At 37.1% G+C, this 26,550-nt stretch overlaps 1 protein-coding gene across 1 annotated transcript; it reads right to left on the reverse strand.

Moving 5' to 3' along the window:
- Positions 1–4,013: 4,013 nt before the first annotated feature.
- On the reverse strand, positions 4,014–26,417 carry LOC133532735 (zinc finger protein 91-like). Its single transcript, XM_061871516.1, has 12 exons — positions 26,136–26,417; positions 25,854–25,982; positions 23,446–23,886; positions 21,818–21,981; positions 20,607–20,666; positions 19,751–19,885; positions 16,431–16,508; positions 15,149–15,595; positions 13,082–13,184; positions 11,599–11,718; positions 9,727–9,825; positions 4,014–5,883 (listed from the first exon to the last, which is right to left on the reverse strand). Exons 1-12 carry the CDS (start codon positions 26,250–26,252, stop codon positions 5,746–5,748), a joined length of 2,031 nt encoding a protein of 676 aa, XP_061727500.1. The 5' UTR covers positions 26,253–26,417; the 3' UTR covers positions 4,014–5,745.
- Between the last annotated feature and the right edge of the window lie 133 nt (positions 26,418–26,550).

Genomic DNA, 26,550 nt, shown 5'->3' on the forward strand with positions numbered 1-26,550 from the left:
GAGAATAAGTGTGTTCGCTGTATTTTTTGGTAAATATATTTTGTACATAATATGTTTATCAGTCAGGGGTCACCAAATAGCGGACCGCGGTCCTGAACCGAACCGTCGATCTATATTTTTGCTTATATAATCTCAAGTAGAAACGAACCTCGATGGTTTTTAGGGTTCCGTACCCAAAGGGTAAAAACGGGACCCTGTTACTAAGGCTCCACTGTCCGTCTGTCACAAGGCTGTATCTCATGAACAGTTGACAACAAACGTAATTTTTTTGCCATTTTTTGCGTAATGGTACCACAGAGAATTGATTGTAATAGAGAGGTGAAGTCTAAGAAAAAAACGTGCCCTTAGTTTGACATCCAAAACAGATGGCGCTGTACGCTGTCAAACGTCAACTTTTGACAATCAGAGTTACTGCAAAATGTATGGAACTGTACAGTCAAGTGTAAAAATATGGGTGTACACATCTTACTCAAAAAAATATGTCCCATAGCATCTTAGGTAGTCCAGTGTAATAAGAGCGTAGTACCATATTTATGAGACGATTCTTTCGATACATATTTTTGCACTTGACTGTACAGCGCCATCTCGTTTAACTAACAAATTCCAAGCACGAAATTGTCTTAGATTTTATGTATCTTTGATGGTACGGAACCCTTCGTGCGCGAGTCCGACTCGTACTTGGCCGGTTTAATTTTAAGAACTTGACACCCAAGAAACTAATTGGTGACCCCTGTTATACGTGTTAAATAAACTTTTTAACCACATTATAAAGACTGCTAAGTTTAAGTTTTGTATGTAATATTAATTTATTTTATAATAATTTAAAACAATTACCTGAAAAAAGCTTGAACCCAGTATTAGATGAATCTATGAAATGTGTAAATGTAATATTTGGTAAAAACGCAATAAATGCAATTAAAAAACATACGTTTTCTTCATTTTGTAAATTAAAAAACCAATCGTTCGATACAAGATCTTAGGATTAACTAGAATCTAGATCAACTGTGCAAAATATTAGGATTAACTAGGGGTGCACTTGTTCGTTAGACAATATTATGTGTTTAGATAATTGAAACCCTTTGAACGCTTTATGGCCTAAACACAAACATCACTCAAACGCCAAGCTCCCGCACGCAAGCGAGCTAATGTAAACCTTACTCAAAAGTGTGAAGGTTACTTTAATAGCGTCCGCCATAACACCCATAGTTGACCTTGGCGCTGTGGGCACTAGTAGCGACGAGTTCTTGGCGTTCAAATTTAAATGCGTTTTCTCAAAGACCGTTTGACGTAGGTACCTAAAATTTAGAACAGAAAGTACTAACACTACACTGTGAATAAGTCAAAGCCACTATTTCTGGTTTTTGGGGGAAATTTAGGGGGTTGGGAGGGGTAGGCTGAATTATATTTTACTATTACCAGAGAATCACAGAATATATAATAGTACTACCGTACAGAAATGACACTTCCTACATAACCGAAGTTTGACAGCGATTCAAGGACAAATCATGCTGTCCTTTTCTAACGTATGGCACTCCTTTCGGCTATTTAGGGTTATCAAAATTAAGGTCATTATCTTATCTGTGGTCGTGCACGTATAAAGACGTCATGTTGTCCCAACCGTAATGATAGCTCGGAGCAATGCTGAGCCGAACGGAGCCGAGAATGACCGAAAGGAGGAGTGTCGCCCCCATAGATATAACGACAGATTGGTTAGACAAATGAGACATTACATATATATCTAGGATAAAACAGAGTTTGATCTTTATTGTCTATTTCAGCTATCACTCTTGCCATAGCTCCGAATAGCGTCCACGTAAACCTAGAGACTCGAATAAGAATCGGATCACAAGAAAACATACACAATGTACTCCAAAACATAACCAGTTTTCTAGACAAACTAAAATATGCTTTAATACCAACACATAAAGACCAAATCAACCGACGAGCTCAAGAAACTAAAACGAAAAGTTACTTTACCAATTTCGTAAATGATGTCGTACAATTTATATTAAATTTAAAGTACGAGGAGACAATATGGTTCTTTAAAAGGCTTTATGAAGAAATAAAATATTATTTCAAGTACAAAGGATCAGCTTTTGCGGATATTGTGAAGAATCCTTTGGTAAAAAAGTATTTGGAAGATATTTTGAAGGAATGGTCAGAGACTGATCCTTACATAATAAAAAATAATATTAGAAATTATATAGCAACTGCCAGAAATAAGAATTACACCCTAAATAGGCTTGGTGATTTCATTGATAATTTTTATGAAGAGAAAGATGAAAAGAAAATGCAAGAAATAGTTAATAAACTAAAGAATTGCAGAAAAGAGAAAGATTTTGTCAAAGTCATATCAGCTGCGTTGCACAATTTGGTAATTACACATTATGATAATTTAAATTACACTATTAGAACTAAAATATCAGATGAAATTAACAGATTAAGCGAATATGCCATTAAAAGAAGGTCTAAAGGTGATACGGGCGATTTAAAATCAACTTCTAAAATTATTGACAACATTATGACGAATAATGTATCAAGCGTTGGAAACATTACATTAACCACCAAAGTTATACCTACAGTTAAACCGATAGATAAAGGTATACATGAAAATATAATTGCAAGTCCAGAAAAAGGTTTTGTGGAAAATGATATTGAAAAAATTAAAAATAAATATAGTAAAGTAAAAGATATTTTTAAAGATTCCGATAACAATACTGTTCTTCGGCAAAATACAGAAAGTAATAAGCCTACGAAGAGACGTCTAATGAAAATAACAACAAAAAGTACAACCCATGAAACTATCAAAACTTCAAAGGTTTTAAAAAGATTCAAATTGAAACCTCGTCCAATAGAAAGCATTAATGGAACTAATATAAACACAACTGTTCCACAAGATATTAATGACGCTAACATTACAACTCCTGTTCCACATAATATTAGTGATAAAACTGCTGTCAATAAAGCACAAGCTAATAATGGAACTTCCTTGAACACAACTATAGTGGTTCAAAATACAAATACAACTGCTAATATGGCATCTGTTCCACAAAATATTAATAATACAACTGTTCCACAAAATAAGGAAACAACACACAATGCTATAACATCACCTGTTTTACGAGTAAACAAAGAAAACGACGAACCTACAAAATCGGCTGCCGATATACTTAAACGTAAGATTATCGATTCTTTGCCTATTATCCCAGTTCCAAGACCTGTTAAAACAACTACAATACCAGAATTACGTGTTTTTGGCAACAAAAAACGAAAACTTCCAAAACCGGGAGGTAAAATTCGAAAAGTTCCGAAGAAAGGAAAAAAGAAAAAAATTGGAGGCGTCAAAAAAAAGGTAAGTCGTCGGCCGAAGAAGACTACGGTGTATATGTCACCAGATGCTAAGAGAGAGGTCGCTCGTATAGCTCGGCTGAGAAAACGTAAGAAGATTGTGGACATTGAAGAACGGATCGATGCCGAGGGTATTGATGGGAAGTGAAATGTTTTAAATAATCGAGATGTTCACTTCTACATCAGGTGGTCCTTATTTCATCGAAGTAATATTTTTCTACGGGACACCCGCTTAATGTAAAACCTACCACTAAAAAAACAATGTAATTTTTTTTTTTCAAAATTTTGTTTGTTTTTTTTTTCATTGTGGACTGATTCAAATAGTATTTTTGTCCAATTTAATTTATAATAATTTATACTGTTTATAGCAACGGAAAGTATGGACGCACGTCTAAATCAATACGTTGAACCCCTTAAATATTACTAAAATAATTTAAAAAAACTAAGCGGCGCTATTTTATGTTAAAAAACTTTTTAAGTCCATTGTGTATGGAGGGTCAAAATTTTCAAAGTGCGGTAGCGAGCGACCCCTACAATGTATTAAAAAAAATTACATTGTTTTTTTAATCGTAGATTTTACATGAAGCCGGTGCCCTGTAGAAAATTAATAACTTCGACGAAATAAGGACCATCTTCTGCATATTGTAAAATAAAACAAACATCGCTCACAAAATCTTTTATTTCAAGTTTGTATTAAAATAATTAACCTAATTGGTAAATCCTTATTTAGCATATTCGTCGCTATACTTACTCAAACTCATATCTAATATACGTATCTAATATATTGAGGTTTTTTTTTATTTCTTATGTATATTTAAAGCTAAAAGCATACTTACATACTAGGCATATAATGATTTAAAAATGTTTAATAAATAATACTGACCATGGTTAATTATGTGTTATATTTATACTCTGTATCTTTAGGTATTTAAATAAAAGTAAACAAATTCTACCCTCAAATGGCTGCTTAAGCCAGTTGAGGGTAGATGAAAACATTACATGATCAAATAATGTAGGTTAAAGTCAGGTCAGTGACAGATCCAGGCGGTTGTGTATTTTGTCGGTTAACCAATAAAGTGTTATAACTACCCGAAAATGTACAAATTGTTTGTTTACTTTTATTTAAATACCTAAAGATACAAAGTTATGGGAATAGTATTTTTCACATAGCTTGGGTACGGTGACAGCTGTCATATCCATTCAATTTATCTTATACCTTTGAACGAGCAATTCTTGTGTATATTTCGGGATCTCGGAAACGGCTCTAACGATTTCGATGAAATTTGCTATATGGGGGTTTTCGGGGGCAAAAAATCGATCTAGCTAGGTATTATCACTGGGAAAACGCGAATTTTCGAGTTCTCAGAGCAAACCTCGGTCTCCCAGATATTAAACGCAAAATATTGAAATTATGTATTGTGAGAATAGCTATCACGATACCCCAGCTATGTAAAAAATACTATAAGTAGTAGAGTTGACATCCGAGATCAGATAAAGAAGCGTCCAAGTTGCTCACAAATATCTATACATGCACACTAAACTTTGTAAAACGGTGTTTAAATATAAAAAAATTGTGTCTGAAGTCCCATTTGCCCGAAAATATACATTTATCCGAGAGCATTATTTATATTAACGAAGTCGCTTTGACACAATGGTTTTGGGATAAATGGAGTCGAACAAATGTCATTTCGGCAAACGATGTAAGTATCGCTTATACAATACTCTGACATATACGGGGACAAGAGGTACATTTGTACTGTGAATTGTTTAGAGACGTCACTTGCACGGACTTGCGTGACTTGCACAATTGTAATGACATCACTTGCACTTGTGTACTCTGCGTACATAGCGTGAGACAGGAGTGCCAGTTCAAGCGAGCCGTGCAAGTACATTGCACTTTGACTTGCGTAGTGGCGTCACTTGCCCGGACTATTAGTGACATCACTTGCGTTTGTGAACTCTGCGTACATGGCGTGAGAGACAGGAGTGCTAGCTGAATCGAGCCGCGCAAGTACATTGCACTTTGACTTGCCTAGTGGCATCACTTGCATGGACTATTAGTGACATTACTTGCACTTGTGTACTCTGAGTACATGGCACGATAGATATGAGTGCCAGCTGAAGCGAGCCGCGCATGATGTACAGTCAGCTGCAGAGAGATGTGACAAGGGGGACTCAGATGTGTGGAGCCCTATTATGTGGCTGCGGAGCTTAGTTTGCGTGTTTCAGTGACATTTGTACTGACTTGCGCACTGACGTCACTTGCACGGACTGCAGTGACATTACTTGCGCTTGTGTACTCTGCGTACACGGCATGAGATACATGAGGGCTAGCGTAACCTAGTCGCGCAAGATATACTTGCGTAAGACTGTAACTTGCACTCAGTTGTAGAAACATCACTTGCGCTTGTGTACTCTGCGTACATGGCGTGATAGACACGAGTGCCAGCTGAAGCGAGCGGCGCAAGATGTACATTTGTACGGAGACTCCGATGTGTGGAGCGCTATTATATGGCTGCGGAGCTTCGCGTGGTTCTGAAAAGAATTTTTTTGGATTAAAATTAATAATTTAAATAATAAGTATTGTGAGCAAAACTTACGACTAGAAATTATGGTTATAAATATAATCTAATGGTCTCTTAGATTAGTATAAATAAATAATATAGGACATTATTACACAAATTGACTAAGTCCCACAGTAAGCTCAATAAGGCTTTTTTTTTTCATTTATTTTTCAAAGGCACATATACATAATCAATTTTAAAGTTACTCGCCAAACTGCTTATGCGTTGAGGGTACTTAGACAACGATATATATAATATATAAATATTTATAAATACTTAAATACATAGAAAACACCCATGACTCAAGAACAAATATCCATGCTCATCACAAATAAATGCCCTTACCAGGATTTGAACCCGGGACCATCAGCTTCGTAGGCAGGGTCATTACCCACTAGGCCAAACCGGTCGTCAAAGTATGCCTGTCATCAAAAGCCTCCAACTCCTTCCAGTATCTCCTCTCTTGGCACCCTTATCCAGAGTGGTCCCACTGTACGAATAATTTCATCTTCCCATCGTGTAAGTTGAGGGCCTTGCGATCTTTAGGCCGGTTGTAGATGTCCGGTGTTTTCGCCGGAAACCGGACCGTGTTACGCGACTACGTCCGGTTTTGTACATGGCTACCGACAGCTACACCCAAGAAAACCAGACATCGTCGCCTAACCCGGACAATTGTCCGGCGAAAACACCGGACATCTACAACCGGCCTTACCCGTCTGTAGGGTAGCACATGAGAATTGACAACATTTCAAAATTTTCAATATCCCTAAATCGAAAACCATTTCGAGAGGGGCTCCTGTAGATTACAAAAAAATAAATTTTATATATTTTTTACGAATTTTTGTATTCAAAATCTCTAAAAATAGTTAAAACGGAAATTGACGTCACCCAGCTCCTTCAGTTCTGCCACTACAAGCAAAAAAATGACTTCCGATTGGGTTGACATTGTCATTGTCATTGAAAACGGGATGAAAACCAGGCTGACGCAACTAGGAACAAAATAAGTTTTGTATGGAACTTGTTTCGCAAATCTTTGCCAACGAAGAAAAATAAAACGTCAGTGCTATTTATTCTGTCAAGTTTACATCAAGTCAACTGTCAGCCTAATTGTTTTGTTTGTTATGAAGGCTTCAATGTTTTGTTTGGGTATTTCGTGCAATTTCTTTATTATTTAGTGAAAATATCGAAAATAGTGAACCGTGATCAGAGTAAAGAACGAGTTTGTTACAATGCCACCGAGAAAACGGTTTACTAAGTGTGAAATATGTGGCAAGCGAGCCACTCGAGAAAATCACGAAAAAAGGGATTTTATGGCGAAATTTCCCTTGGATAAAGACCGGTACGTATTGCTTTAGATACTTTTGACCTTATTTTGGTGCAGCAGGCTTTAAACACATCGAAAATTTGATATTTTATATTATTTTTAGTTGTGAACTAGGGATGTACTAAAACTATCGATAATTGTATGTTTATTTCTCGATCCTAACTTGATTTCGAGTACAAATTTTTGTAGACAAGAGTCTATATCAGGGGTTCCCAAAGTGTGCGCCGCGGCGCCCTGGTGCGCCGTAGAAAGTAAAGAGGGGCGCCGTGAGTTCTATCATTATCCGAAACCACAAATATTCGCGGGTACCTATTTGAGCGCTCGCATCGGTAAATAATATAGCGTCGTGTCACTCTTTTTCGACCGTGATTTTAAATTTACAAGGGCGCCGTTGCGAATTACTAAACTTGTAACTGCGCCGCATGTTGAAAAAGATTGGGAACCCCTGGTCTATATTTCAACCCTCCCCATTTTATCGATATCGATAAGAAACGCAAGCGTGTAGCGTACTACACTATTTAAATTGCTTATGTTGGTACTATGGTTCTTTGACAGTTCTTTGTCGTACATTTTGGTAATGATTTGCGAAACAAAGGGATTCCACTCGCTAGTATGGAAGTCCCGTCTCTTAAAACGTAGTGATTATATGCTCTTTGATGAAAACCATCGTTTGACTTGAGTTTTGACGTTTGGTTATGTCACTCGCACTGTTGTCTATGCTCAAACGTAAATTAATTCAACGTTTTTTCCAGTGTATGAAACAGATCCGTGACGTCACGATTCACACAAATGACGTTTGTTACATACGCCCTTTTGTTTCAAGTAACAATATAAATAGATTTTATGACCAAAATATAGGACTTATGCAAAAAAAAAAAGAATACGGGTACCTTAAATTAGTGCGTTCTTTCGATGTAAACAATAAAAAGTAGCACTTAAAAATATGAAATGTTGTCAATTCTTTGTTGGTTAATATGTCAAATTACCTAAGTGTTACACGGTGTAAATGAGGACACCGAAAGATTTTAACAGTGTATTCCTGATCACATTTAGAGACTAAACTGTCATAAACTTTTTTGGATGTCGCCTAGTTTCAGAGTAAATACCAATAAAAAAAACATCTTATTGTAGCTTAGTGCAAAACGCCTTTTTGATGTCGATGATGCCATTAAGGGGCGTAGTCTAAATATCCTTATTGATAGATGTCAAACAGTGACAAGTAGGTTTAAAAAAAACATGTAAAAATTCATTTTTACGCCGACCGGGCCTGTTGCAGCGCGTGTCCGCTCGCACGTGCCACGCTCGACACGCTCCTACCGCGCGCGCAATATCTTTACTGCACTTAATGCTCACTCAGTACGAGGAGGCTGACATGTTTGCCGGAAAATTTGCCCAATTATGTTGTACTGCCAAACAGTTCCTAAATAATTTGAATGAATCATGATTTGTTTTATTAGTATTTTTTTTTATTTATCTTTATTTAGTATTATTATTATTTTTTGTGAACGATAAATAATTGTAATTTCTTATTTGACTATTTCTCTCTCTGACATATTTTCTCTTTATGTATAATTAATAATTTAGCGTGTAAGTGCTTTGGTGTGATGACATACTGTAAACTTGCATTGTATTTAAGTGAATAAATGAAATTTTCAGTGCCAGTTTTACCATAACATTAACTTTTGATGTATTTGTACATTAAAAATGAAAAAGAAAGCAATTTTTATTGGCAAAATTTACTAAAACTCATGTAACATTTTTTCTTTCTTTTGGCCTCAAAAGTGCGTGGTTAAAATCTTTCGGGTTGGTCGTGTTACACCGTGTATACCGTTTGCTCTGTACTATATAGGTATAAGAACAATTTTATTCGTCAACAAACGGTCTCCAGTTTGACGAAACTATTGCATAACAAGCCATAAGTATTTTTACAGTACATATGGTGCTACTTTACCGCACTAGTGCGAAAATTAGCATATTACGTTACTGTGTCGAACATTTAAAGGGCCATATGTACTGTAAAACGTTGTACGATACATGTGCGAATAGGTAATTCGCAACTCGTGTCGATTTAAAACACTCCCTTCGGTCGTGTTTTAATTTATCGCCACTTGTTTCCAATTTCCTATTTTTCGCACTTGTATTACACTTTTTAGATATCCTCTTAAGGCCCAAGGTCCTACCTATAGGAATTATTCAGTTCGATGCAATTTAAACCATATTCAATTAGAACAGAGTTGCTTTTGTTTCGTTCAATTTTCGAACAAAATAAAATCACAGATTTGAATGATTCACGGTTACTTTCACTAGACTTAAATATACCAGGATATAAACCATGATTATATCCCGGTCGATTTAAGTCTAGCAAAATAAAATCAACCTTATTCCTTGCAATATAGGTTCAAATTGCAGTAGCAAATTTTGGATTTTTCATGTGTATCGCTGGGCCTTAGGAGGGATACATCACCAGCTATAAGTATTCAGGTATCTTACCGGGAAAGGCTTCCCGCAATGGTCGCAGAGATGCTCGGCATGCTCCTTCTTATGGACCACCTGCTTGTGCAGATACAGCGATGTGTGGCTTTTGAATACCTGCCGACAGAATGAGGACATTTTACACGGTGCCGTGCACGGTGTTATGTACAGAATAACTGCCGACAGAATGAGGACATTATACACGGTGCCGTGCACGGTGTTATGTACAGAATACCTGCCGACAGAATGAGGACATTATACACGGTGCCGTGCACGGTGTTATGTACAGAATACCTGCCGACAGAATAAGGACATTATACACGGTGCCGTGCACGGTGTTATGTACAGAATACCTGCCGACAGAATGAGGACATTATACACGGTGCCGTGCACGGTGTTATGTACAGAATACCTGCCGACAGAATGAGGACATTATACACGGTGCCGTGCACGGTGTTATGTACAGAATACCTGCCGACAGAATGAGGACATTATACACGGTGCCGTGCACGGTGTTATGTACAGAATACCTGCCGACAGAATGAGGACATTATACACGGTGCCGTGCACGGTGTTATGTACAGAATACCTGCCGACAGAATAAGGACATTATACACGGTGCCGTGGGCGGCGTTATGTACAGAATAGATGCAAGTCAAGAAAACGGTGAAATTAAGGATGCTTCAAACGCTAATACAAACGGGCAAGTTTCTATTCTTTGTGTAAGATATTCCTTGTCTCTTTAAAAGGTAAATTTGTATTAGAATATACGAGGAAAAGGAAATATTTCAACAGATCCGGATCGTATTTAGAGGCAAAAATTTCATATAAACTTTTTCATTTTATTTTGCCTAGTTTCAGAGTTAATACCAATAGGGAGTATTACTGCAATGTTCTGCCGCCAGAATGCAGCACTAGCACCTTTCATAAACCATAGAGTAACTGATACATACTGTGCCTTAAACTGTTTTTTGTATTTTTTTTTTTTTACAGATAATAAAATATGATATGATGCATCAAGGCGGTTTGTTTACAAAGGGCCTACCGGGAAGCGCGAAAATCAAAATTTAGTTATCTGCCTCTTCATCGCTCGAATAAGCAAGAGTGATAGAGAGCTTAGATAACGAAATTTCGATTTTCTTGTTTCACAGTAGTCCTTAGTATTAGTAGATTGTGATGGATTGTGGTAGTGGCGCCCCCTACGCAGAGTTTATATACGTAATATTTCCTATTAAAAAAAAAAACGCTTTTTTAATTGTGTTTCAGTGCATAACGCGTTTTTGATGACGATGTCACCACTATGGGGCCTAGTCTAGAACCTTTGACAGACAAGGAACACTTTGAAAAGACTAGTTTTTACGAAAAAAATGTACCAATTCATATTAATCCATAAATTTTCCAAGAACATGCACTTATTACGTATAAAAAAAAACACTAAATTTTTTTTTGAGGTATTGACTTAAATTTGTATATAATTTTATCCTTCTTATGACCTCAGGAATACCAAGAGTGTTCACTCCATACAACGGTTTTGTCACCAAAAATACTATTATTTTCGAAGTCTACATCTAGCGTCAAGTAGCGGAACTCTCGGTACTGCTACTCGACAATAGATGTCGCGGCAAACAAAAAGTCTAATGCTACGGCAACATCGTTTCGGGCGATGGCGCCACTACCTTTAGGTTGTGTCCGGTAAGATGGCGCCACTTTTTGACATTTAACAAATTTGACACTTACCAGTGAAAGAATAAGGATCAAAGTCAAATGGCGTTCTAAAAATTTTAATCATGTGTCGAAAGACGGCAGTCAATTTACGTGGCTACAAAATTTTCTTTGACAATACACATGTCTTTAAAATTCTCTTTGATGTTATCTATTCTGTAATATTACCTTCTGGCACTGTGTACAGTGATGAGCGAAGTGTCTCCTGTGGTCCCAGTCCACGTGGTCCTGCAGCCGCGTCTTGTTGGCGAAGCGACGCCCGCACTCGTCGCACGCGTGTGGAAAGTCCTGAAATTTACCAGACTATTCTCTATGTGCATGACTGACACGCAACCTAGCAGCAGCAAATCTAGGGGAAAACGTCAATTCACTTCATCTTATAAAACTACTCCAAAACTAAAAACTACTGAACGGATTTTCATACGGCTTTCATCTATCAATAGAGTAATTTTTGAGGAAGGTTTAGGTATATAACTTGTTAAGGTTTTGTGTAAATTGGTTGAAATATATAGATGTTGTCGGAATAAATCTCACCGGCTAGGAGCTTTAATCGAAAACGCTGCCTAATCCGTTTGAGCTATAACAACACAATGTATGGTGGAGTTGTCTCTCTTTCATGGGTCTACAAAAAAGTCCGCGATGTGGAAATTGTGGAATGTCTTTATTTTAAGGATAACTTACTATACCCATTCTTAACTTCTAGAAAAAATCACATAATATGTGGCATTTGCAAAGCTATTTACACGGATACAGTATTAATAATTATCAAATTAAATACATTATTTATATTAAGCACTTCATACAGATTACAATGGTCCCTTACACCACGCAATTTAAATGAATATTTCAGGAGTAATCGTAAATTAGATTCATTTCGAGCCAAGTACAACTTGTCGAGTCGAGTACAACTTGTACGAAATGTTAAAGATGCTATCCGCGGTTAGTTCTAATTTTTACCAGCTTATGCCCCCCCCCCCCATGCACTTCGCACGGTCCCAATACAGACACCGCATGGAGCGCGCCATGCTCGGCATCAAACCAACCGAGTGAGGAATGTCGAGATCCGACGCCGCACCAAGGTGTAAGACATCGGATACGTCATTACCAAATTGAAATGGAGCCGGGCGGGAGATGTTGTCAGCCAGTGATGGAAGGTGGGCCACAATGTTAAGAGGCTGTCAATACCTAAAGCGCGCACACTGTCTATTTGTATCGGAGTAAATGAGATAGCACTGTCGCATGTTACTGGGCCTGGGCAAGGGAATAATAAGAAAAATATTTAAATAAAAAAAAGTGGATTATTAGTGTAATATTTTACTCATTAGCGGTTTAGATATAAATGTTTTGAAATTGTGATTTTAATTGCAGACCCATAAGTCAAAACAATAAAGACATAGAACCGTTTAATTGTGATTTTAAGACCAAGTTTTGCAATTATTTTCTCTCGAGCCGATTTCGTTCAATCATGTATCGAGTACAACCACGGTCTTTGAAATATAATTAATATGAACATATATTTTTCTTACTTGACTAAAACAAATAGTTTTTCTTAAAAAACAGTTTAAGTAACATCAATTTCAAGGACATTGGGTGTTGACAGCCCCTTAACGGAGTGGTGGCCGCTTTCAGATGAATTATTGACAAAGTTTACCTGTTCGGAGACGTGGGCTCGAGACAACCGCATGTGCTGCTTGTAGGTGGCTACCGACGAGAACGTCCGGTTGCACGGCGTGCACACTAGCTCGCCGTTTGCCCTGGAAAAATCAAATATTATGTCATTAATACACTCGGGGGCAGTGGGATGCTGCACCCTGATAGCTTCATTATCCCACACACTTTGTTTAGCTTCACTCCGTGTGTTTGTTGTTTTCCAGTATTTGGTTGAAATGAAATCGAGCACCTATACCTACTGTTCCCAAGACAATGCAGTAACAGACTGACTAAATAGGTAAACAAACCTAGTTAGTTAGTCTGTTATTGCTACTAATGTTTATGTTAGCTTAATGTTTATCTAGTCTGCCTATCTAAAGCTATTACAATTGTTTGTAAGAAATCGCACTCGCACTATAAATATAGCTATAAATCAAGTAAGCAATAACTTACTTGACAATGTTGGAGGGTAGAATAAGTTTTCTGCCAACAAACTGCTATGCAGTTTGGCAGATAAGTGATCATAGCCGATGTAACTTCTCTTTTATAAATAAAAAATAAAATAAAAAAATTACCTATGAAATTGGCGTTTTGTATGGAGAACTTTAACGAAATTCGATTTTTCATACAATGAATTTTGCGGATTATTTTGTGATGGCATTTTCAAACTAAACAAATTTTTGCCAGTAATCTGAGACATTTTTAAGGCACATTTTCTATCTCATTTTTTTTTCATCTGTCCCGTCAGAATAATATAAGTCATTTAAATAAAGAGCTGTTTTCAGGGCGGTATTCTGAATACATAAAACAATAAAAGTAGCAAATAATTGTATGTAAAATCGTTGTTATGTAGCGCACTAATTAAATTAAAAAATACTTCGAAGTTACTATTAAAATAAATAAACTATGACATGACTCATACTTATGAACAAAAACCCCAATTTCATAGGTAATGAGCCAATATAAAGGCAAAATTTGTGTACATCTGCTTATGATCTGTATTAGCAAAGAGAATTTGAAATAGAGGTGGATTGTCAAAGAAAACTTTCTAGCTACAGTAAATTTACTGCCATGTCTCGACACATGATTAAAACTTTTAAAGTCATTTGACTTTAATCCTTATTCTTTCACTAATATGTGTTTAATTTGTTAACTATCATAAATTGGCGCCATCTTCCGGGCATAACCCAAAGGTTGTGGCGCCATCGCTCGAAACGATTTTGACCTTTGGCCTTTGATCTATAAGATGGCTTGTACCTTACTTAGGCAATTCAGCAAACTTCGTTGTCTAAACACGGTACTCGACTGAAAAGCTCTCTATTATATTACGATTGTATAATAGTACATTACGATACAAGAGCGAAAAATAGGAAATTCGAAACGAGTGGCTATAAATTAAAACACTCGGGAGTGTTTTAAATCGACTCGAGTTGCGAATTACCTATTCGCACATGTATCGTACGACGTTTTACAGTACATATGGCCCTTTAAATGCTCGACACAGTAACGTAATATGCTATATTTCGCACTAGTGCGGTAAAGTAGCACCATATGTACTGTAAAATACTATATAGTGAATATGTGCCATGAAACATAAAAAGTTTATTTTTGTAATATAACATCGTTCGAAGCAAAAAAAGTCGGTTCTGTCGCTCGGTCAGCTTCGCGCGCTGTTAGGTCACAGTTCACCTAACACGCTCCTCGCTTCGCTCGTCGTCGCACCTATCTTGTTTTTGTCAAATGACTAGACGTTATCGTTTAATATTGATTTAATTTTGATTTTGAGTTTAAGCCAATTAAATGAATGATTTCGCGAAAGAAATGTATTCCAAATGTAACATTACAACGTATAACATTACATATAATCCCTTAAGTTACTAAACCAAATGTTATTCCAAATGTTGTATGTCGTATTAATAATCTACAAAACAATAATTCTACCAAAACGTTGACATAATGAACGTTTGCAAAATGTTGGTTGCCAAAGTAAATGATTTTGGTTGGCAAGTGAAATTCGGTCAATAAAACTTCGGCGAAAAGGCAGAACACCGTTTGTTTAACCACTGACCTCGCCGTGTGGCTCTGCAGGTGGCGCAGCAGGTTCCCGCGCCACTGGAAGCGCTTCCCGCAGTGCGCGCAGGGGTACAGCTGGCGCGCCGCCGCCACTGAACATTTGATTTGCTCTATTTGTTTAACCACTGACCTCGCCGTGTGGCTCTGCAGGTGGCGCAGCAGGTTCCCGCGCCACTGGAAGCGCTTCCCGCAGTGCGCGCAGGGGTACAGCTGGCGCGCCGCCGCCACTGAACATTTGATTTGCTCTATTTGTTTAACCACTGACCTCGCCGTGTGGCTCTGCAGGTGGCGCAGCAGGTTCCCGCGCCACTGGAAGCGCTTCCCGCAGTGCGCGCAGGGGTACAGCTGGCGCGCCGCCGCCACTGAACATTTGATTTGCTCTATTTGCGCTCGCTGCTTCTCTGGTGTCGTTGACTCTTCTGGGAGAGTGTCTTCTAGCTTTCTGTGGTGGAAGAACACTAGAAATATTTAACTCAATTTTTCCGATCAGATTCGCGGCTGTTAACCCTTCGAACGCCACGCGTATCGTGAACCTTGTCGGCATACACGAAGGATATTATGCGTTGGTTGGCTAAAATAATCATTTGTGAAAGATATATACGTGTGTATGAATATTTGATGATTCTCCCAAATGTAATTATAGACATTTTTTAATTGTGATAATTTGAGATTATGTTTGACGTGTTACAAAAAAAAATGACTTTGCTAGCGTTGACACGAGTCATAATATATGACGATTTTACTTTTTAGGGTTCCGTAGCCAAATGGCAAAAAACGGAACTCTTATGGATTCGTCATGTCTGTCTTGTCTGTCTGTCCGTATGTCACAGCCACTTTTTTCCGAAACTATAAGAACTATACTGTTAAAACTTTCAACCGCATTAAGAATTTCATACAAAAATAGAAAAAAAAAAACAATAAATTTTGGGGGTTCCCCATACTTAAAACCGAAACTCAATTTTTTTTTTCATCAAACCCGTTCGTGTGGGGTATCTATGGATAGGTCTTCAAAAATGATATTGAGGTTTCTAATATCATTCTTTCGTCCCTGTAACTTCCAAAATAAGAGAATGATAAAACCAAAAACTAAATATGATGTACATTACCATGCAAACTTCCACCGAAAATTGGTTTGAACGAGATCTAATAAGTAGTCTTTTTAATACGTCATAAATGGTACGGAACCCTTCATGGGCGAGTCCGACTCGCACTTGGCCGATTTTTTTTTACCTTCAATATGTAATAAATCTCGGCAAAGTCCTTTTAACGTTACGTACCTAAGTTTCAACTGGATCTGGTGTTTGGAGCTGGTCTTCACGTGCTTCTGAAGGTTGGACGTCGTGGTGAACGACATTCTGGAACGGATACACAAACATTTGACCAGGGAATCATACGGCAAATGAAGGGTGAAGATAATGTAATGCCCGCCGCTTTGCTTTTTAAGCCCCATGGGGAGGGTTAGGGGTAGGTACACAATGTCGTCGCATGTTTTAATGACAAAATGTGTGTGAAACACAGAACACAGATCCTTATCCTTTCACTGATATATGTTACATTTGTCAAATATCAAAAAGTGACGCCATCTACCACTTCAAAGGCCAAAGGTATGGAAGGTAGAGGCAAGGAACAGAATCTCCTTAGGCAGAACTGTTGCAAAAGTGTCCAGCTGTCAGCTATAAATAATAGTTCCAAATCTCTCCAGAATAGCGCTAGAGTAGCTAAGAACCTAGGCGTTATTGACGGAGTGAAGTGCGCTGTCTGTGATTAGATTATTTTCTCAAGTATTCTAGGTATTGTAGCGCCACCCATTTATGGTTTTTTGTCAGACACTTTTTGGTATATGGAGATTATGTTCCTTGCCTCTACCTTCCATAGCCAAAGGTATGACAGCATCATGACGCCATAACCTTTGTGCCCGGTAAGATGGCGCCACGTTTTGATATTTAACAAATTTAACACATATCAGTGAAAGAATAAGGATCGAAGTCAAATGGCGTTCTAAAAGTTTTAATCATGTGTCTTAAATTTATTTGACAATCCACCTCTATTTCAAATTCTCTTTGTTAAATACAGTATAGGTAAAAAACTTAAACCACCTGTTGTATGTAGTTGTGACGTGTTCGAATAGACATTTGTTTTGTTTGTGTGTGTCTTTTAAACATGTATTGTCTATTCGAACATGTCACAACTACATACAACAGGTGACTTAAAGTTTTTAACCTATATTTGTTTGTGTCTGTGACTTTGTATTGCCGTGTATTTTCTAATAACGAATTCCATGGCTTTGCGGATACTGTCACGTCTTCAATTTGAAGGATAATCGTTATACAGGGTGACTCACTTGCAGCTACATGTTATACAGGGTGACTCACTTGCAGCTACATGTTATACAGTATGACTCACTTGCAGGGCTCGCAGTACGGGCGCCGCTTCTGCCCGGCCGCTATGTCTTCCATTTGAAGGATATTCGTTATACAGGGTGTCATACTTGCGGCTCCATGTTATACAGGGTGACTCACTTGCAGCTACATGTTATATTGGGTAGTGTTGAGTTGCTCACTCGTGAGGCACCTCATTTGTACCACTCATTTAGTTAAATTGTCGCAGAACTTCACACCGCATAAATGTCATACATCACTCCTCAATTAATTTTACGCATTTACTCGCGCGCATCACACACAGCTCTTACCACTCAAACCATTCAAACACTTCAAATTTGAAAAAAAACTCTCAGCCTTTCAAACTCACTCGCGTTCCTCACAACTCGCAAGAGAGTCGCGAGGCGCTCGGTGCTCGCCGACATTCAAATGAAGAAATGAGTCATTGACGTCATCGCATTCATCGCTCACACTATCAACTGCCCAACTACAAACCTTATTGCAAGGACAAAAGGTCCACCGAGAAATGCGTTGTGTTTATTCACTCGCCTCACTGTGACATCCCCTCAAAAATCCTTTCAAAATGAAACAATGAATTAGATTTACCGAAAGAGGGAGTGAGACAGACACGCGCCGTGCTTCAATAACACCTCATCGAAAATACGTTAAAAATGAAACACGAAAGAAAACAAGCGTAAGCGTCCGCAAGCTTACATACATATTACGCCATTTTGATCCTAGCATTGCTAAGTTACTTGTCAAAGCGAAAAATCTAAGTCATCAAAGAACCTACCGAAGAAAGTTTTTTCTCTCTGTCGCACTTGTAATTTCATACGTAAGTGCGACAGCAAAGCAAAACTTCGTGGTTCGCGGTAGGCCTCCATATTTGTTAGCTATTATTGTACTAACGCGCATACCAGTATAACCTGACCTCAAGACTCATATTGCTGGTGTCATGTATAATCTGAATCAATTAGACTGGACAGTGAAATGGTTACTTGATAAGCGATTGAAATGCCAACCAAGTCTCACTGGGCATTTACGAAGCTAGCTTAGAAACAGTTATCGTTTAAGAGACCAAAATATTATTTAAATTATTGAAATATAATATAGTGGCGTACACAAAATATGATATTTTACATTAGTTTATTAATAAAAAAGTAAATATAATTTGTATAGGTGAAATAAACATGTACATTTCAACGATTTGAATTTGTAATACTTTTTGTTAACGTGCTTCGTATAGTATTTCGATCATTTATGATTTTGACATATTTATAGTACGAGAAACTCGAAAAAGTTGTTCGTAATCTTTAGTTGTGTTTTATAAATAGTGATCAGTGACCATTCTTATAATTATACCAAAATAACAATATATTAACATTGTTTTCGCGATAAAATATACCTGTGGGTCTTTCTTTGTGTCTTTTGCATACAAAAATCAAGTGTATATTACACGCCGGTGGCATTACCGCGCGAACGTTATTGAGGCTTTCGTTTGTTATCATATTACAATGCTATTATTACTGATAAATTATGAGGTGGTAAGTTAGTAATTTCTATATAATAATGGTACAAAAAATATTGGATTTGTTCTCCTTAGTTTGTTAATTGTTTGTCTGGTAGTTTATGGTTAGTATTTATTTCAATATATGAATGTTAAACTTAAAATGATATCAAGTAGTAAGGATTGATACTGAACAATCTAACAATAAAAATAATAAACTGCTAAATTAGAACAAGTTTCATAAAAGCATCATATTAAGTTGCAATAGGATGTATGTACTTTAACTCCTTAGTTTGATTCTTAAATGTATGTCTTCTGTTTTAAACCTCCAGAATTGCACTCCAAGTAAATATTTAAAAGGAAGTTTAGCAATGCCTAAATATGTATTTACATTAAATATGGTTTGCTGCCGTTGGAGTTGATGGAATAGTCGATGCTGCAAAAGTGCTAGCACCTCTCCTCATTTGAAGTAAGACATTGTAACACCTCATTTTAGAGAATGAGGTACTCATACAAACTCATTTTAAATTGATGTCCTACCCATCACTAATATTGGGTGACTCACTTGCAGGGCTCGCAGTACGGGCGCCGCTTCTGCCCGGCCTCTATGTCTTCCATTTGAAGGATATTCGTTATACAGGGTGTCATACTTGCGGCTCCATGTTATACAGGGTGACTCACTTGCAGCTACATGTTATATTGGGTGACTCACTTGCAGGGCTCGCAGTACGGGCGCCGCTTCTGCCCGGCCTCTATGCGATGCGTCTCCAAATGTTTCCGGAGTGACGTCTTCCATTTGAACGTCTTCGCGCACAGCTCGCAAGGGAACGTGTCTTCTGACTTCACACTGAAATTATTACTTACATTAAAAAACACATATAGCAGTCATGATAATTATTAACACTACTATAATCTACTTATCTATACTCTGTATCTTTAGGTATTTAAATAAAAGTGAACAAACAATTTGTAAATTTTCGGGTAGTTATAACATTTAGTGGTTAACCGACCAAATACAAAACCGCCTGGATCTGTCACTGACCTGACTTTAACCTACTTTTTTTGATCATGTAATGTTTTCATCTACCCTCAACTGGCGTAAGGAGCCGGGCGATATAGGCGCCGCGTATATTCTGATACAAATTTATTTACTTTTTTTTTTATACTACGTCGGTGGCAAACAAGCATACGGCCCGCCTGATGGTAAGCAGTCTCCGTAGCCTATGTACGCCTGCAACTCCAGAGGATTTACATGCGCGTTGCCGACCCTAACCCCCTCCCTCCCCTCGTTGAGCTCTGGCAACCTTACTCACCGGCAGGAACACAACACTATGAGTAGGGTCTAGTGTTATTTGGCTGCTGTTTTCTGAAAGGTGGAGGTACTTCCTCAGTTGGGCTCTGCTCTAGATCTGGAATGACATCCACTGGCTGTGCCCTACCACACAAAGCGAGATGACATTCACAATGCCCATACCTCTCTTATGGACGTAGTTTAAGGACATACCCGGGTCCAATTTACTTTTTAAGAGACAAAAACAATCATACACAAAGAAATAAAAGAGACTTGCCCATTTGTATTAGCGTTTGAGGCACCCTCAGTTTCACCGTTTTCTTGACTTGCATCTATTCTGTAAACACGTAAATATTTTTTATCCTCATATATAAATCAGCATCTGGGCGACCGAGCTTTGCTCGGAAAATATAAATATACAAATCTTATACCTAAATGAGCAATTCTTGTATATATACAGGGTGCTCGCGAGGAACCCATATAACTTTACCACCATGTTCTTGACCATATTTAGAAAATAAAATGTCATATAAAGTAAACTGGATTCGGCTTAGTTTGCGAGTATTAATATTTTTTATTTAAGAAAAAATCCAGTATAATGCACCTTTAGGATAGCGACGTTGCAAGACCGCATCACATTATCTGTCTGACGTAAATTGCAGAAGCTCGTTCCTGTCACTATCATCGACATGTGTCATTGAAAATAAATACGTAGAATCTTAAAATTCTATCACTTAATCCAAAGTATGATCAATGATCATTGCTTTTGTTAAGTCCACGACTAACACAATGGTATTAGTGAAGTATTGATAAACAAAATTACTTAACGCCCAAGAATTGATAAATTTAACCGTCTTAGTTTTATTTTGAAGTGACACGTATTTATTCATAAGAATGCATATTTCTTAATGATCGATTGATTTCTTATGATGGCAGAACAACGAAGCTATATATATATATGACGATCCTGCCTATGAAGCTGAAGGTCCCAGGTGCGAATCCCAAGGGCATTTTTTTGTTTTATGAACACAGATATTTGTTCCTGAGTCATGGGTGTTTTCTATGTATGTAAATATGTATTTATCTATTATACGTATGCATATCGACGTCGAGTACCCTTAATACAAGCTTTCCTTAGTTTGGGGCTAGGTCGGTCTGTGTAATCCCAAAATTTGGCGTAGGCACTAGTTTTTACGAAAGCGACTGCCACCTGACCTTTCAACCTAGAGGGTCCCAACTAGGCCTTGTTGGGATTAGTCCGGTTTCCTCACGATGTTTTCCTTCACCAAAAAGCGACTGGTAAATATCAAATGATATTTCAAAAATCAAAATCTTTTTTTTCTTTTTATTGTTTACATGTATTATTATATGTATTTATTTAATTATTATTTACGAGAATTGCTCGTTTAAAGGTATAAGATTTCAAGTAAGGCGGTACTTTAATACAATAGTGACTTGACTGAGGACTAATTTGAATGCAATACTAACCCATGAGTAGTAGTATAGTGTTTCTGCGCAGCCCGCTTGCTGCGCGTGCGCACTTGGCAGACGCAACACTCATAGCGCCGCCTATGTTTGTTCGCGTGGTAGTTGTACGAGATCTCGGACACGAACGTGCACGTGCATATTGCGCATTTGTGGTGTGCGGCGTTCTGTGGAAATTAAATAATTAAATAGAGACTAATCGAAGTCAAATGGCGTTCTAAAAGTTTTAATCATGTGTCTTAAATTTATTTGACAATCCACCTCTATTTCAAATTCTCTTTGTTAAATACAGTATAGGTAAAAAACTTAAGTCACCTGTTGTATGTAGTTGTGACGTGTTCGAATAGACCCGAGGTCACAGCCTAAGAATAGTTCGTACTCCCACTACTACTAAAGCTGCATATCATTCTTTGTCCAACCGTGTCGTGGCGGCTTGGAACCGTTTACCGGATAGTGTTGTAACTGCTCCCTCGGTCAATGTTTTTAAAAACAGATTGGACAAGTGGCTTTTAAACAATAAGTTAGACTGATGTTACTTAGTGATGTGATACGACTTTACAAACTTTGAACTGTATAATACAGGACACTGTGTGACATAGGCTCATCAGCTAAATAGCTGCTCGCCTATAATTATATAATGATTATTACTGCAATTTTCTGCCGCCAGAGTGCAGCACTAGCACGTATCTTAAAACATAGAGTAACTAATACATACTGTACCTTTAACTGTATTTTGACAAGTTTTCACAGATAATAAAATGTGGCAATGATGCATCAAGGCGGTTTGTTTACAAATGGCCTACCGGGAAACGCGAAATTTAGTTATCTGCCTCTTTATCGGTCAAATAGGCAAGAGTGATAGAGAGGTTAGATAGCGAAATTTCGATTTTCTTGTTTCGTGGTAGACCCTCGTAGTGTAGTGGCGCCCCCGCAGAGTTTCGCGTAATATTCCCTATTGAAACTGTATTAAATACAGATAATGATGTAATACTTAGACACTTATACCTACGTCCTAAGGTTATACACGGTGCCCGTGAGCATTGCGAGAGTTTTTAACAGTATATTCCTGATCATATTTAAAGACTAAATGTCCTATAAACTATTATGGAATTCAGCTAATTTCAGAGTTAAAGCCACTTACAAAACAAATCATATTTTTATTGTTACTTAGCGCAAAACGTCTTTTTGGCGATGTTGCCACTATGGGACCTAGTCCAAATATCAATACCCTATTACTAAGACTCCGCTGTCCGTACGTCCATCCGTCTGTCTGTTTGTCATCAGGCTGTATCTCATGAACCGTGATAGCTAGACAGTTGAACATTTCACAGATGATGTATTTCTGTTGCCGCTATAACAACGAATACTAAAAAGTACGGAACCCTCGGTGGGCGAGTCCGACTCGCACTTGTCCGGTTTTTAGCAGTTATTAAGAGAAAATTAAAAAATAATATTGCCTTTCTAAAATTGCTCTCATAACTTGATTATGGATTTAATCAATATATTTTTACGGTTTATTTTATAATACGTCGGTGGCAAACAAGCATACGGTCCGCCTGATGGTAAGCAGTCTCCATAGCCTATGCACGCCGGCAACTCCAGAGGTATAACAAATACAGATTCTTACTCACCGACTCATGTTTCACAGCCTCATGCTCTTTCATCATCTCCGCATTAGGAAAGGAAACTATACACTTCTCGCAGCGGAACATGGCATGCACATACTCAAAGCTCAACTCCATCTCCCGTCTCTCTTCTTCTATCTCCGTCTCTGTCAGTTCTATCTCTCTAAACAATTCCTCCGGCTTTTTCCTCTTCTTTTTAACCTTCTTCTTTTTCTGTACGTAATTTATAAGTAAATCATCATTGTCTGAATGTGATTCAATTTCGGACTTGATTTGATCTGTTTCGAGTTTGATATCTTGCCGCAAGTCAGTGGTATCATATTCGTTTGTTATTGGTAACTCTATCTCTGTTGTCTCTGGTTCTAGAGAGATTTCAGGAACATTTATGTTGTTGAGCTTGTGAATGGTTAATTTTGGTTTCTGGTATGGAAATTTCATGTCAAGTTTCTGAAATATAAATTTCAATTTAATTACAACAAACCAAAGATATGAGCAACAATAAAGTTTATTAAGAGCAAAAAGATTTACATTTTATACATAATTTATTAACTATATTATATAAGATTCATTGTCCGAATTGTGTTTAACTTAAAAAAAACCTGTGTGATAAGTACCAGCAAAGAGAATTTGAAATAGAGGTGGATTGTCAAAGAAAATTTTGTAGCCACAGTAATTTCCTGCCATCTTTAGACACATGATTAAAACTTTTAGAATGCCATTTGACTTTGATCCTTATTCTTTCACTCATATGTGATAAATATATTAAATATCAAAAAGTGGCGCCATCTAATATATCAAAGGCCAAAGTGAATCTGAAGTTATTTAACAAAGTTACAGAGAAAGTAGAAAGTTACAAATATATGTAAGGTAAAAATGTAGGAATGATCAACTGAATTAGAAAAAAAAGCTCCAACATGTGTGTGTGGTTTAAAAAGTACACTTAATTAAAAAACTGGCTAAGTGCGAGTCGAACTCGCACACGAAGGGTTCCGTACCATTAATTAAAAAAATGGCAAAAAAATTATGTTCGTTGTATGGGAGCCCCCCTTAAATATTTACTCTATTCTGTTTTTAGTATTTGTTGTTATAGCAGCAACAGAAATACATAATCTGTAGAAATTTCAACTGGCTAACTATCACGGTTCATGAGATACAGCCTGGTGACAGACAGATGGATAGACGGACGGATGGTATATTTTTGGTACTTCTAACGTGTCAACATCAAAATGGTCAGCTGGTTAAAAGATCACAACCTTGAAATTAATAGCAAAAAAACTAAAATTATGCAGTTCAGACCGCACCAAAAACGCGCAATAGACATAAGTAATATAGCAAAACAATTAAATATTGAAGAAGTATCGAATTTCTCGCTTTTAGGCATCACCATTGACACTCACCTAGATTGGAAAAGGCACGTAGCAGTACTCAAAAACAAACTTTCATCATTTGTTTTTGCCTTAAGCGTACTGAAATCTAACACAAACGAAACATGTGCGCTTACAGCGTACTACGGTTATGCGCATTCATTATTACGCTATGGTGTTTTATTGTGGGGACATAGTACTGATGCACATGATGCCTTTGTCATGCAGAAAAAGTGCATCCGAATAATAGTCAATATTAAACAGACATGTAGCTGCAAACCACATTTTATTAGATTAGGAGTTTTAACTTTTCCGTCAATTTGCATTTTAGAATCCGCTACTTTTGTTCGTAAAAATATCGACTTGTTCAAATTCAATAAAAACCCCCGCCGTAAACTTGATTTAATTCTACCGGAACCAAAAGTTGATATTTTCAAAAAAGGCCCATACTACACATCCATACAAATTTACAACAATATCCCTAGTTTAATTAAATTAGAGGAAAATTACCAGTTATTTGAAACAAAGTTGAAGCATCATTTAATAAAAAAAGCATACTATTCAATAGCAGAATTCATAGAAGAGAAAAAATCATAACTTTCAGACCCATATGGCACACTGTCACGTAATGCACATACATATATAATACTCATACCTACTATCTCGTTAAGTATAATCTAATGTTATTAGTTTAAGCTGTTTAAAGATTGTACTATTTAATAATAATATTAAGTATCTTCAGATATTTAAGAGAGTTAGAATATCTGATATTTGCTATACCCTATTCAGGGTCCCATGTGATACCATATGATATGTATAAGAACTAAATATGTACCATGGTTTGCAAGAAATAAATACTGAATACTGAATACTGAATACAATGTTTTCAGACGTGACTGTACCACAGACACACCTCTAACAATGCCTCATGATAAAACATTTTGCAAACCACACTATGGACACGGACGAAGTGTTACCATACAGCGCGGTGGACTTGTAACAACATTTTATACACCGTTAGATATATTTAGAATTTATTTAAATAATTACCTGCATCTCATATGTCTGCAATATATTAAAGCTATGTGCAACTTGCTGTTTAAACTTCGTGAAGCGCCGCAACAGCGCCTCGCACTCCCAACACAACCACTCTGGTACATGCCCCTCTTGTTTATATACCTGTAATAAATTGTTTAACATCGGTTACTTTATATCTTAGACAACATTTATTGATCAAATCTGGAATTACATTAAATACGTTGCTTTAACGGGAGCAGTGGATCCATCGAAATGCGTTTGAACATTTGGTAATTAAATATATGATTATCTTACTGGAATTTCTCGTAAAATTTGCAAAAAACACTGCTTAGTCCAAAAGTCTTCAACTGCTAACATTTTTCGATCCGCACTGAGGCAGCCGCAGCAGAAATTATGGTCTTGAGCAGACATGATTATAAATTAAAAACTCATTGAATGAAAATATGAATTTTAGTCAGTAAATGTATATAAATAAATAAATAAACAAATCAGCGAATAGAAGCATCATTTTGCAACAGATACAAGATAATTTAGAAGTCTTAGAACTGTCAATTCAATGCGTTTAGTTTACTTGTAAAAAACGGCTCCATAACGGCTCCAAACGGCTTGTAAACTCCATAAATGCTATCCCTATATTTATCATTCCTTTGATAAAAATTAAAGGCAAACATATACATTTGAAAGGATAATAAGTCTATTTTAGGGTTCC

The sequence above is a fragment of the Cydia pomonella genome, chromosome 27, assembly GCF_033807575.1.
Source record: "Cydia pomonella isolate Wapato2018A chromosome 27, ilCydPomo1, whole genome shotgun sequence".
Classification (NCBI taxonomy): Eukaryota; Metazoa; Arthropoda; class Insecta; order Lepidoptera; family Tortricidae; genus Cydia; species Cydia pomonella.

Bases quoted from the DNA above. Each gene is read 5' to 3' on its own strand.
- LOC133532735 (XM_061871516.1), bottom strand. From the start codon at position 26,252: ATGTCTGCTCAAGACCATAATTTCTGCTGCGGCTGCCTCAGTGCGGAT. The intron at 21,982-23,445 runs GTGAGTAAGAAT...TAATTTCCACAG, and splicing joins AGGCTGTGAAACATGAGTCG to AACGCCGCACACCACAAATG. The intron at 5,884-9,726 runs GTAAGATACCTG...AATTCTTTTCAG, and splicing joins ATTGCGGGAAGCCTTTCCCG to AACCACGCGAAGCTCCGCAG.